General features: G+C 52.2%; 1 protein-coding gene across 1 annotated transcript in view; it reads right to left on the bottom strand.

The window, feature by feature from the left end:
- Positions 1-7,462, bottom strand: part of LOC136369141 (transmembrane protein 132D-like) — a 47,265-nt gene extending 39,803 nt beyond the window's left edge. The window contains exon 1 of the mRNA XM_066331807.1: positions 7,383-7,462. Within this exon, the coding sequence (XP_066187904.1) occupies positions 7,383-7,461 (79 nt within the window). The 5' untranslated portion in view covers position 7,462. The remainder of the gene's footprint in view (positions 1-7,382) is intronic.
- Between the last annotated feature and the right edge of the window lie 7,243 nt (positions 7,463-14,705).

Genomic DNA, 14,705 nt, shown 5'->3' on the forward strand with positions numbered 1-14,705 from the left:
CCTACCAAAGCCCCAAACTCGGGGTTAAACAGATCCTAAACAGAACCAACCCCGGGAAAAGGAGTGTAAAAGTGTTCCCTGTGCTCTGCCCCACGTGTGGCAATAAAGCTGCAGCGTGTGAGCGGCTTTTCCCTCTGCTGGGCACAGCCAGCTGCTCAGCTCTGCCCCAAGCCCTGCTCTGTGGGCCACATAAAGAGATTTTTCTTCATCTTCACAGCGACACACTCGTGACCCTGAGCAAACCAGATCCTATTTTTATTTCTGAGAGCAAGGTAAGGATGACAGGAGTGGAACTGCAGGTACACCGTGTATTTACACGTTTATCACACTGCAAAGTTTTGCAGAGCTGAATAGTCCTTTCAACAGGAGCTCAAAATACAATCTACAGAAACCACATCAAACCCTCCTCCAGAGCAGGAAAACCAGACAAGATACCCCACTGCCAGCAGCAAAGCAGCAAGTGAAAAGTGGGAATCTGACACACACAGACAAGGAAGATAACCACCCCACGTGTACCAGCAAATCAAAACTGACCAAGCAAGGCTGATTACATTAGGACACAGATGCAACACTAAAGGATAAATGCAGATATTTCAAACACAAGCAGATGCAAATCGCCGTGTTTTCATGAAGACAAGCAGAATGAGTCACCATGGCTCAGCAGAAAATGGAGGTCACAATCACGTGCTAATCCAGAATCTGTGGTGAGTGGATTGAAGACAAACTGGAATTGTTTCCTTCCCTATACTGTGGGTTAGATCAATATTCAGAGGCAGCACTGACTCGTTACCTCTGCCAGCTCTGGCTTCCTCCTCTGGCACAGTGAATTTACATAATGGATACTGAAGGCATCCAACTACACTTTTAAAAATATAAATAAAAAGCGAGTGATGTTGAGGGCCCACAAAGTTCAAGGTTTTGAGCCCGTTTAGCATTAGATAAAACTACTCTCCATGACTTGGAGGATGCTTTTAGCATGCAGGACAGGCAGACTCATCTGTGTGATTATCTGGACATCTGCCTTGCTCCTCAGCAAGAGATTTGCAGGCTGTCTGCTCAACAGTCTGCCTCTCCTAAAAGCCAACCCGTCAGGAGACAAGGCTGGGGCATCCTGGTCCAGCTGGGGAGGAGCTGCTGTTGCTCCTGGTCCATCCCAGGGCTGTGTCCCCCAGGGGTGAGGAGTGTGTTGGCATCTCTCCTCTGCTGTGGCACTGCTGTTATCACCCCTGCTGCTTCTTTATACACACACAGCCGATTTCTGTCCTTGTTTTGGTAAGAGCCACATCAGCCAAGATCCTTCCCACAGTTCAGAATCCACATTTGGCCACTGTCAGATGTGGGTCTGTTTTGTTTAGGAACCATTACCAGGGAAAATCGCTGAAACACTTCAGCCAAAACATCCTTGTGGCAAAGCCTTTATTTGCAAATAACCCCCCAAACAACGAAACAAACCAAACCAATTCACAGAAACTTTAAAAACAGAGCCAGATGGGCCCGTGGGAAGGTGAAGTGACCACAGGAGCAGGAAAGAAGCCTTCTGCTTTATAAACCTGGGGAAATGTGCCAACGTTGATGAGACCACCACCAACCTTTTACACACTGTACAAGAAACAAAAGTGCATTTTGCTGAGCCACTTCCAGGGAGACAATTTCAGCACAGAGATCTCCCTGAAGGAACCCTTCTGGACACCTTGACAAAGAACTGCTGGCAGTGAGGACAAACAGCATCCTCTGTGTGCAGAGAGCAGCTCTGGGGCCCGGAACTGACCCCGGAGTGCAGATGCCACATGTGACCTGTGGCCCCAAATTTGCCTGCTTTTCATTGCTTGTACTTTATTCTCACACAGCTTCAAGAAAACCACGGATATTTTTAGAACTTACCTGTTTGGTTTACATCTCTCTCCTCTGGGAGGAGGAAGATGATGGATGGTGATGTTCACCAGTGAGGTCAAAGAGGTGGAGACCTGTGTAGCCAACCTTTGGGCTTCTTGTCAAAGTGTGTATAAATAGAGTCAGAGAGATAAAGTTCAGAGCTTTCCCTGCTGGATCTTCCGTGTCCCTGACAGTGACAGTGACAGGCAGGGTTCTCCTGCACTGCTCAGGGGGGTTTAAATCCTCAGCTGCACTGGAGCACAAACAGTGTCTGAGCATCAGAGCAGCACCAAAGAGCTCACAGCAACACTTCCAGCCAGAACAGTGTCTCACAGCGGTTTTCCTCAGCCCTTTGCAGGAAAGGAGCCGTCTAACCTTCAGAAGGAAGTCCAGAGCACGCTGCACAGTGCCCTGGTGCTGTCCCAAGGGACAGGACTGAGGAGCAGCCCAAAAGGCTCCTTGTCACTCCTGTTTCCTCCCATCACTGCACACAGATGGGTTCTGCCACTGGTGTCAAACGGTGCTCAGATGGTCTGTGACTGCCCACTGCTGTGAAACACCACCCCACAGCCCCCATCTGCTCTGAACCAGGGCCACTGAGGCCACTGCAGGCCCCTGTCCCGACTGCCAGGGGCTGGGGACACACTCAGGGGGATCAGTAACTGGTGTCACTGGGGGCAGGGCTGGCAGTGTCACTGGGGGCAGTGTCACTGGGGGCAGGGCTGGCAGTGTCACTGCTGTGGCAGTGTCACTGGTGGCAGGGCTGGCAGTGTCACTGCTGCTCCCCTGGCCCCAGCTGAACCCACAGCACTAACTCAGGAACTGGGATTCTGCACTGACACCACAGGGGCTGTGCCCTGGAAGATGAAGAGTTCCAGTCCCTTGGCTCTGAGGGGCCACCAGCCCAACACCTGACACCTGAATTAATATTCAATTTTCTCTGTTCAACAGAAGAAGAGATGAGGGACGGGAAGAGGCCAATCCTCATTCCACAGTTCACTGTGCCCACATTTCAGCCCCGGGGTGAAGCAGCCCAACGTCCTCAAATCTGTACTTTAAACTGCTCGTGGTAATTAGTGTTATCTACGTGTCTCGGCACTACTTAAAACCCACTTCATCTGGAGCTGCCATTAATAATGCAGCAGGCAATAGTACAAAGGCTGCTGAAAATGGAGTCATTTAATGCACCACTTTATAAAGCAAACTTGTGCTGAATCTCAGCTGCCTCTTCAGCTTCCCTGCAATCAATCTGGCTGCAGTCATGTTTATGTATGGCAGGACCCGGGATAGACTGCCACCAGACTTGGCATCCACAGCCACCTCAGGAGCCTGACTTAATGTGAATGCAGCATGAAAAATCAGATTATCGTTTGATTCTCTCCTTTATTAAATAAAACTGATCTTTATTGAATAAAGCCGCTTTTATTAATATCTAAAACATTGGTTGGTGTCACGGAGCCTGCCACTCCTAAGGAACTAATAAAAGAAAAGACAGAAGGAAAAAAATGAGAACATTACAGGGAAATATTAGAAACCAAATCACATTAAGGCAGTATTGCAGCTGACAAATAAAACATGGGTCTAGCGGTGGAAGTTTTTTGTTTAGCTTGAATTTATTAATTTTTACTGAAAGAAAAGGAATCAGAAGGGGGATTTTCTCACAAGAACTCTGTGGCAACAAACAGCAAGAGCAAAAAAGTAAAAGTTATGTTCCCCTTCCCTTTTGCAGTGTCCCAAACAACTTCAAGTTCAATGCAGCTGGGACAAAGCACAAAAACTTTGGGTTTAAGGAAACTGCTTGAACTTAATGCTGGAAAGATTTCATTTATTTTGGGGGTTTTACAGAAACCTTTTGAGGTTTTTTTGGCAGGCAGAGCCCAAGGAAAAGCTCCTACTGACCACAGTGTACTCTGTGCTCAGGTGAGAGCAGCAAACAGCACATTTCCCACACAGACACAGAGCAGCAGATGCTGGGGATGGCTCTGGCCACGAGCTGCCCCAGCACTGTTACCTGGACAAAAGGAATGTGTCCATCACCATCACAATCTGTCAGTCTGAACTCTGAGTCAACCCTGAACTCCTGTCAGGCCACCACCAAAGAGAGGGAAAAAATACATCCCATAAATCAAATAAAACAATCTTTGGTTTTAATCCCCCGTAGAGAGCTAGATCCCATGACTCATATACTGCCACTTTTCTGGAGGAACGAACCAGCAGTGACATTTGGGGGTTTGGTTTCCTGCTTTCCTCACACTCACTCTGCTGTAACAGGAGATTTGCATCCCTGCACATCTCTAGCTCTGAGGAACCCCCTGAGGGGATACAAGGAAATCCTGCCTAATTCACTTGCCAAGCCTCCGTTTCAATAAAGCCGAGAGAAAAAGAAAATCAAACCAGCAGCTCTATGGCCTGAGATATCATTAGAGAGCAACCTGCAGCAAGATTTCTGCCCAGGATGACACAGAAGGACACAAAATGCCTGGCACAACACAAGCAGAACAAGTCACTAAAATATTCACTTGGGGTTTTTACAGTCAGCTTAAACCTGAAATTGGAAATCAATGAAATGTGGTCTTATCTGGAGACATTCCTAATGAAAAAGGCTCCTCAATCTCCAGTCTCACAATATACATCTCAAAAGTGTTTGGCACCTTATGGAAGATGTTTTCATTCCAGACTTAAGCCAGGCCTGGAACCTGGAGCTCAAATCCAGTATTGGAGTTTTTATTGTCCTCCTGTGGACAATAGTATGTGGAGCTGATGGCTTTCCATTTAAACAAGAGGACAAAACACCCACATTATTGTGCCTGTTGTACGTAGCCATTTTCCTTAATGGCAGCTGGACCGGGTTATTTTCTGACTGAGGATTTCCCAAGAACTTCTTTTTTAACAGATAACAAACAGCAAAACAAACAGCCTTTGATAACAAAGAGCAAAACCTTGAACCGGCTGAGGGCAAGCACTGCCCCCCCAGGACTGAGTGAAGCAAACCCTGCTGAAGACAAAGGTGTGAATGGCCCAGGAGTGGAGGTACAGAGCATCACCACCTCTGCCCTTCCACCTCCAGGCACCATTAGGCTGGCGGTGCATTAACACACGTGGCTTATACCATCATTGATATAGTGCTGGCCCGGATCTTTAGCTCATTATTGAAAACATCTCATTTCTCAGCCTGGAGCTCTGCATTTTACAAGATGAAAGCAAAGGAAAAATCACAATAGTATTCTCGAGTCTTCACCATTATTACCTGCAGGATTTGGAAACTGTGCAGTACAGGGTGTGTTGCCATGGTTCTGAGGAACAAGCAGCAGCCCTATACACAATAGACAGCTGATTGCTGTTGCACATTAAAAGCTTTTATTTCTCTTTCGGAAAACTTTGTCATCGTGTCACAAATGAGGGAGTTTTTCTATTAGCAACAGAAAAGCATCAAAGAAAGATGCCCTGGAGTAGTAATCACGCCTGATTTATTTGTCATCTGTTCCTCTTACTACGTGGAGGGGGGCGGGGATCAACCTTTTACACTGTGAAGTTCATGCTCTAAATCTCTGGAAGACTCTCCTGCTCTTTCCAGCGTCTTAGGGCACAGCAGTGCAGATGGAGCCTGTTACCAAAGGGAAAACAAACAACTGCATGAAGGAGAGAGATCTGTCTTCCAAAGCAGCAGAGCCCTGGCACTCAGCAGCAGTGCCGTGGGTACCTGAAGTGCACGGCTAACACCAGTGGGGCTGCTGGCATCTCCTGGGGCTGGTTTCGTGGAATCACACAATTCTTTAGGCTGGAAAGACCCTGAGCCCATGGAAAGGCTCTGCTCACCCAGCACTGCCCCGTTTACCCTGAGCACATCCCCAGCACATCTCCGGTCTCCAAAACCCCTCCAGGCACCGGGACTCCACCTCTTCCCTGGGCAGCTGTGCCACGGCTTGACAACCCCTCTGCTGAAGCAATTTTCCCTACTACACCTTTCAAAAGAGACATCAGTAACATTTCAGAATGAAATCACACGTGAACGCTGTAATTGCTGAGTTGGTAATAAAAGAAATGCTGTATTCTGTCAACTGAAATGCCATTTATTGCAATCCTGGAATAAACTGCGATCTCAGCCCAGCACTGTGTTAATGCAGAGTCAGGGCAGCAAAGTGAAACCCAGCAAAAGGCAGGGAATGGAGAAGTTCAGTCCCCAGCACTGGGAGCCTACCCAAGGTACTGATGACATTGCCTGTAATAAACCCCATCGTTTACAGCCCGGCTGGGCAATCACAGGCTACTGGTGTGCAATGTGAATGAAGCAATCTCTTGAAAAGACTCTGACTTCTAATCCCTGCTGCTAATGCACTCCCAATTGCAACTTCAGAACAGGGCTTATTGTAGGCACTGCATTGAGGGAACGTTTGAGAAGACTTCTAATTTTGGTCCTTTCTTTCTTGTCCTGTTCTAAGGAAAGGAGGAGGGGAATGGAATTTGGTACAGGGATCCACCACAGAAATCCACAGCTCTGTGTTCTGCCTTCTCTCAGTAAATTCAGTTCTGCATACAAGCTACTGAGTAAAAATAGCTCACTTAATGAAAAAAGAAAAGTGCTGATCTCTGGAAATGTAAAAGGGTGTTAGGAGTCACTGATACCTTTTCTAACAGGGATATTCATAAGCAGGACTCTTCACCAGTATGTTTGCAAAATCACAGATGAAATGCCTATGCTCTTATTCCCCTCTGAAGACCAAACCACATGAAAACTTTGTTTTCCTGCCAGAACAGAACTGCTGATGCACAGTATGTGCTGGGTAGAAATGCATACGTCTCCTAATTTATATTTCCCAGGAATGCTCAGAACCATCTAAATTAAGTATTGCAAAAGGGCATCCACCTTTTGGCTGAGGCGTCGATGAAAACTCTTCAGCTCCGAGGACGCTCTAAATGCACACAGACATAGGTGCAGTGTCAGTGTGCTCCGGCTGGAGTGTAAACAAGCTCCAGGGCTCCAGGAAGGAATCACTGAATGGTCTGAAGTGATGCCATCAGGACACCCAAACTCCATTCAGCACGCAGGAGATCAGACACCTGCTACAGCATCTCATCAACGCTTCACATGTTTCACTCAGTGCCTCTTTCCCTGCTCCGCTAAAGCCCTGCCACTCGGTGTGAGATCCAGGATTGTCAGTCTGAGACACGGCTCAGAGGAACACGGTGGGGCAGCCACTTCCCACAGCTTGTACCTCTGGGGATTCCCATCTCCAGATCACAACCCCTCCTGACCCACAGCCGAACTCAGCAGCAGCATCCTCCGCCCGATCACAAGTACAAATGCCCCAGGAAACTGCCAGCCCGCCGTGGGCAGCCCAGCAAACATCCTTCAGCCTTCCCCATCGCATCCTCCGGTTCTGACCGGCACACGGCTCCCCAAGCCTTCCCCTCGAATCGTGGCTATCGAGGCGTTACAGAGACGGGGGACAAAGGCTGCCCGCGCAGAATAAGGAACAAGACGCAGTGAAGCAGAAGAGACTGAGCCTTACCTTTGGAAAAAACTGCTGCCAGGCTCAGGAGGAGAGGCGACAGCAGCTGCCCCATATTGCTAATCCCGGAGGCGCACATCCCACGGGCTCCGGATCGGCTCCGCGCACTCCGTGCTCACAACCAAACCCGGGCAGCTGCAGACGCTACGTTTGCGGAAAAGGTCATCTGGAAAGCGCAAAAAGGCATTTCCTCCGCGGAGAAGACTTACTTCTTCAGCGTTAACCCTTCCCCCTTCCTCCCTCCTTGCTTCAGAAGGGATGATGGTGCGAGAAGCGCCCCGAGCCCGCTGGCCATCAGCGCCAGGAGCGCTCTGGGCTCCGGAGGCGCCGGGGGCAGCCAGCCCGTCCCCGGGGTGCGCCTCAGCCCCGGCGCCACCAAAGTTTTCCTTTTCGGCGATGCCGCTCAGCGCCCAAACCATCCACAGCTCTCCGTGTTGCGCGCTCCTTTTTATTTTTTTTTTCCTTTTTTTTTTTCCTCTCTTTCGGTTTTTTCGGGTTTGGTGTTTTCAAGTTGTCGATTTCCTCGCTGGCCCGTGTGAGCCGGCGCACGGCAGGGAGCAGCTGAGGGCCCGCAGGTGAGGGCCGGCGATGCGCCCAGCGCTGCCGGGGCCGGCGGCGGCGGCCGGTTCTCTCCTGCCGGCCCCGGGCCCGGCCCGTCCGCGCCGGCCCCGCCGCAGCATCCCGCGGGGACCGGCCCGAGCCGCGGCCCCGCCACACACCGCCTCGGCCGCCCCTCAGATCGGTAATAAGGGCGGCCAAGCCCCGCCTCGGCCCCGGCCGGCCCGCAGCCCCAATCCCCGGGCAGCGCCGAGCGGGGCGGGCGGAGCGGGGCGGAGCGGGGATGGGCCGGGATGTGCGGGGATGGGCCGGGGATGTGCGGGGATGGGCCGGGGATGTGCGGGGATGGGCCGGGGATGTGCGGGGATGTGCGGGGATGTGCGGGGATGGGCCAGGGATGTGCCGGGGATAGACCGGGGATGGACCGGGGATGGGCCGGGGATGTGCGGGGATGGGCCGGGGATGGGCCGGGATGGGCCGGGGATGGGCCGGGATGGGCCGGGGATGTGCGGGGATGTGCGGGGATAGACCGGGGATGGACCGGGGATGGGCCGGGGATGTGCGGGGATAGACCGGGGATGGGCCGGGGATGTGCGGGGATGTGCGGGGATGGACCGGGGATGGGCCGGGGATGTGCGGGGATGGGCCGGGGATGTGCGGGGATGGGCCGGGGATGGGCCGGGGATGTGCGGGGATAGACCGGGGATGTGCGGGGATAGACCGGGGATGGGCCGGGGATGGACCGGGGATGGGCCGGGGATGGGCCGGGGATGTGCGGGGATGGGCCGGGGATGGGCCGGGGATGTGCGGGGATAGACCGGGGATGGGCCGGGGATGGGCCGGGGATGTGCGGGGATGGGCCGGGGATGGGCCGGGGATGTGCGGGGATAGACCGGGGATGGACCGGGGATGGGCCGGGGATGTGCGGGGATAGACCGGGGATGGGCCGGGGATGGGCCGGGGATGTGCGGGGATGGACCGGGGATGGGCCGGGGATGGGCCGGGGATGGGCCGGGGATGGGCCGGGGATGGGCCGGGATGTGCGGGGATGGACCGGGGATGGACCGGCGATGTGCGGGGATGGACCGGGGATGTGCGGGGATGGACCGGGGATGTGCCGGGGATAGACCGGGGATGGACCGGGGATGTGCGGGGATGGGCCGGGGATGGACCGGGGATGGGCCGGGGATGGGCCGGGGATGGGCCGGGGATATGCGGGGATGTGCGGGGATGTGCCGGGGATGTGCGGGGATGGACCGGGGATGTGCGGGGATGGGCCGGAGATGCGCCCACCAGCCCCAGTGCCCGGCCCCAATGCCCGGTTCCTGCCCGGCCCCTGCCCACCTCCTGCCCCGCTGCCCAGCCCCGGTCCCCCCGGGCGCGGCGGGAGGCGGCTCCGCTCCCCGGGCTGGAACCCGGCTGGTCCTCGGCGGGCAGGACACAGGACACAGGGGACAGGGCACAGGGGACAGGGCAGGACACGGACCAGGGCTCAGGACAGGGCACAGGATAGAGCAGGGCAGGGCAGAGGCGGCTCCGTGAGCACGGGCAGGCAGAACATCCCCGGGCCGGGACCATCCCCGCTCCGGGACCATCCCCGCTCCGGGACCATCCCTGCTCCGGGACCATCCCCGCTCCGGGACCATCCCCGGGCCGGGACCATCCCCGCTCCGGGACCATCCCCGGGCCGGGACCATCCCCGGGCCGGGACCATCCCCGCTCCGGGACCATCCCCGGGCCGGGAACCGAAGACATCCGGAGCTCACATCCCCGCGGCCCCGGGAGGGACGCGCTGGCCTGAGCGTGCTGCTGCACGTGGCGAGGCTTTGGCTCCTTCCCTCAGGCCAATTTTCGCGTTTTCAGCTCTCCCCGAGCCGCTGCAACAGTCGTGAGCCAAACCACGGGCGGTGCAGGCAGAATAGGGAAATAATGTGAGGGGTGTGTAATGGACTGCTTAGTGCATGTAGCAAAAACAGCAGCAAAAATACCGACATTCGGTCTAAAATAGGCTCCAGAAGTGCTGGGGGAGAATCACTGACCTCAGGTTTTCCATTACAGAAGGTGTCAACACTAACCCAAACATTTGGTTAGGCTTAATAATGAGATTTATATTGTCCTTGGCAGATAGAATTGCAGCAAAATGCGATTTACCACAGCCAAAACAAAACAAAGGAAAACAAGAAGTAGCCACCAGAATTTATAGTCGTTTTCTTCCTTCATGGAGTACATGTTTGGGAGCAATAAAAATATTCGTCTGTATATCAACATCCCAACACTGAAGCTGTAAATAGTCTATCAAAATAAACTTTGCACACTTTCTGTTTGCCAACACTGAGAAGTACACGATTACCCATGCAGTGAGAAAAGGCTGTGTTTTGTGTGGTGGTGTGAATTCATTTGAGAAGTTCATGGCAGCTTTGGAAGGATTCCCAGCTCCGGAGAGGCTCCCCAGAGCTGAAACGAAGCACATCACCGGAGCTGTCGCTGCACTGCAAACACCAATGTACCAGCTCAGAGTATCCCCACCTGAGACAGGATCCAGACCTGTGGCTGGCAGAGGCTGTGGCCTTGCAGAGCTGTACAACAGAGCAGAATCCTTGTTAAACAACACTCCAGCCCAGACACAGGAGTCGTGCTCTGGAGGAGGAATCAGTGTCCAGCCTCATTCAGCGGCAGGGCACTGAATTAACTGGATAACACCCCAGGTAATCTGTGCCCTGCTGAAGAAGCTTCAGAAAGAAATCTCTGCAAAGTATAAAAAGTGCAGAGGAAGAGCTTTCTCTCCAGATACAGGCGTGGGCAGTTTAGCCACCAAAGTAGTTTAAGAAAAAAAAAAAAATACTGGAATAATAAGAAAACCAAACTAAGATTCTCTTCTCCTTTTACTCCTGCAGTTTCTGCCTCTGTGCTTTTCATTCAGTTATTTTGTGCCCATTTGGGGATATTTTGTGCCTTTTGGGGATTTTAAAGCCTTGCAGCCATTCAGGGTAACTAGAACGACCATTTCTTGCCCTGCCCAGAAATAATCCTACGTTTGGTTCGGTGGGCATTTTACTGAAGCCGGAGGTGAGGGCAGCCCAACCTCCCCCGCAGGGTGAGTGTCCCTGCCTGTGCCCACCGGGGCAGGTGACAGCACATCGGCTGTGCCAAGTGCCCTGGCCAACAGCTCCGGGCTGAGAACCCTTCCTGTGCCCTGCCCAGGGAAATCACAGCCGTTCGTACCCTCGTCACGAGAAAACATCTTCCTCTTCATTAGCAATATGTTATTTTGGCAGGAATGCCTCATCTTTTCCTGGGTGATTAACACCACTAATTGGGAAGGAAGAACTGGCGTCAGGAAAACACGAGACAGAGTGGGGAGACCTGGAAACCCACAGCCTAATGGGAAAGGTAGAAAACTGATTAATCCACACCCCAAAAGGCCATGAAAAGATCCATCCTCACCCTGAGACATCTTGGCTCATCTGCAGTGTGATACCTCAACTGTGTGTCATTAAAATAACTAATGGTTGTGAGCAGTTTATCGATTCCCATTTTTGTTTGAGGGTGGGTTTTAAGCACAGGTCTGGGGGAGGCCCTGCCAACAAGGCAAAGAACTGCAGACAAGGAAAACTGGAGCCAGGTACATGAGAAAAAATGGTCCTCTGCCCAGGATTTCACCTGTAGATAGACAGATAGAGATACAGTTATCTCAATAAATAAATCTAGAGAGATAGAGAGATAGAGAGATAAAAAGACATGGAAATACAGAATGTGCCTAGTGATCTGAAAGGAAACAATTCACTCCAAAAGCCAGTTGGAGTTAAAAATTGTCTCTCAGTGCCCACAGACCTGGAAGAGCCAGGCACGTTATTGGGTGTTTTTACATGGATAGTTACACATTGTTCTCCAAAAATATTTTTCACTTTCAGTTAAACTCTGAGGGAAAATCCTGGTGCTGCTGACGTCAGTGAACGCCTTGCCATTGATTTTTACAGACACAGATTTTTACTCCGGCATTTTTTTTCTCCCTTGCTGGGGATTGCACAGAGGGCATTGAAATGGATTATCTGGGTTTGCAACTGCACAACGTCCAAAGAGAGGAGCAATTAGAGTCAGAGATTGAGAAAAGGCATCAGCGTGATCAGCTTGACCTCCCAGCAATTTTATACAATTTCATGTGTTGTCTTCAGACCACTGACAGCAGGTGTACTGTGGCTGCCACTTGGAATGCACAGCCCAAGTTGTTCCATTATTATTTCATGTTTCTATCTCTTATTTCCTCACCACACCTCTCTGGGGCCGTTTCTCTGTGTGTGTGAGCCAGTCTCAGGGGAAGGGACTTCCTTTGGGTGCAGCCCCAGCTTGGCCAGCTGCACAGCCACAGCTGAGTCTCTGTGTGTGATGCTCCCACAGAAATGCTCTGAAAATCGGAACAGCTTCATGGGAGATGCCACAAAGACCACACTGAGTCACTCGCTTCAGTTGCCTTTTCATTTCTGCCTTCTACCCCCTTTTTTTTACATTAACCAGCACTTGATTTTTGTTGCAGTGACAGCAGGATGAAGCATTAAATCTTTGTTAATTCTCATCTGTTCACTCAAAATCACACAGGGGAATAAAAACTGAAATCTCTTGATTTCCTTACGATGCTTCTGTTGGGTGAGAAGAGCAGAGTCACTGAAGAAGCTGGAGGCAGGTCTGTGTGACAGGGTTCTGCTGGAGGCAGATCTGTGTGACAGGGTTCTGCTGTCCCTGGCAGTGTCCCTCCAGTGCCATGTCCTTATGATGAGACCCCAGCCTCAGTGGAGCAGCATTCCCACAGCTCAGCGTCGTGCTGTCGGCTCACAGCCGCTGCAAAGGGAGATGATGTCAGAATTTCCACTCTCCTTCCCCTGTTCCCAACCAAAACTCAGAAATATCTCAGTTCCGAATGGTTTCTTTTGTCATGCTACAAGTGACAAAGGGCCTTATCACAACACAGCTTGGCTCTTATCAGCCGCATCAGCAGCACGCTGATAGGCAGAGGTGTATCTAGGGGGGCTTTTGGATCTGAATTAATGAACTAATGCATTAACCCGCTTTATCTGACGGGAGGAGTTCAGAGGCTGCTGTGGCTGCACGTTGCTGCGCTCATATCAATGATTTATAAGGACCAAATCACACAAGATGCCGAGGCCAGCCCAGAGAAAACTCAATAAACAAACCGATGTGTGTGCCCCTCGGGGGAGAGTCAGCGGGAGGAGAACTATCGATATATCGGGAGAAAACGAGCAGGCACCAGAGCGGCGAGAGCTGCCGAGTTGGCTCAGCAGAGTGATTGAGGGGCTGCAATGTCAGAGTTTGGGGGGCTGCAATGTCAGTGATTGGGGGGCTGCAATGTCAGAGAGTTTGGGGGGCTGCAATGTCAGAGAGTTTGGGGGGCTGCAATGTCAGAGTTTGAGGGGCTGCAATGTCAGAGAGTTTGGGGGGCTGCAATGTCAGTGATTGGGGGGCTGCAATGTCAGAGAGTTTGGGGGGCTGCAATGTCAGTGATTGAGGGGCTGCAATGTCAGTGATTGAGGGGCTGCAATGTCAGAGTTTGGGGGCTGCAATGTCAGTGATTGAGGGGCTGCAATGTCAGTGATTGGGGGGCTGCAATGTCAGTGATTGAGGGGCTGCAATGTCAGAGAGTTTGGGGGGCTGCAATGCCAGAGAGTTTGGGGGGCTGCAATGTCAGAGTTTGAGGGGCTGCAATGTCAGTGATTGGGGGGCTGCAATGTCAGTGATTGAGGGGCTGCAATGTCAGTGATTGAGGGGCTGCAATGTCAGTGATTGGGGGGCTGCAATGTCAGTGATTGAGGGGCTGCAATGTCAGTGATTGAGGGGCTGCAATGTCAGTGATTGAGGGGCTGCAATGTCAGTGATTGAGGGGCTGCAATGTCAGTGATTGAGGGGCTGCAATGTCAGAGTTTGGGGGGCTGCAATGTCAGTGATTGAGGGGCTGCAATGTCAGTGATTGGGGGGCTGCAATGTCAGAGTTTGGGGGGCTGCAATGTCAGTGATTGAGGGGCTGCAATGTCAGTGATTGGGGGGCTGCAATGTCAGAGTTTGGGGGGCTGCAATGTCAGTGATTGAGGGGCTGCAATGTCAGTGATTGAGGGGCTGCAATGTCAGTGATTGGGGGGCTGCAATGTCAGAGTTTGGGGGGCTGCAATGTCAGAGTTTGAGGGGCTGCAATGTCAGTGATTGGGGGGCTGCAATGTCAGTGATTGAGGGGCTGCAATGTCAGAGAGTTTGGGGGGCTGCAATGTCAGTGATTGGGGGGCTGCAATGTCAGTGATTGGGGGGCTGCAATGTCAGAGTTTGGGGGGCTGCAATGTCAGAGAGTTTGGGGGGCTGCAATGTCAGAGTGATTGGGGGGCTGCAATGTCAGAGTGATTGGGGGGCTGCAATGTCAGTGCTCCCAGAGTCCGGCTGGAAATCCGAGAACATTCCCGGTGGGCAGAGGGAAACCCGCGGGTTTGGAGCAGCAGAGAGCGTGAACCAGCAGAACTGGGGATGGTGTTACCCCGCCTGACCTGAGCTGTGGTGCAAGCAAGGAAGGCAAAGCCCATTTAAATTCCTCTGGGGATAAGAAAACATTTCCCTGCGTGTACTGCAGCTTTCTTTTCTGGAAACTCAAGACGGAGATTCCTCAATTCATCATTTAGACCTTCCTTTCCAATAGGAAATAATACTGAAAACACAGCAATTCTATTAACGGGATTTAAAATGCAACTTTTATGCTTAATCAACAGACGATTT

Source organism: Sylvia atricapilla, chromosome 17, assembly GCF_009819655.1.
Source record: "Sylvia atricapilla isolate bSylAtr1 chromosome 17, bSylAtr1.pri, whole genome shotgun sequence".
In the NCBI taxonomy this organism is placed as follows: Eukaryota; Metazoa; Chordata; class Aves; order Passeriformes; family Sylviidae; genus Sylvia; species Sylvia atricapilla.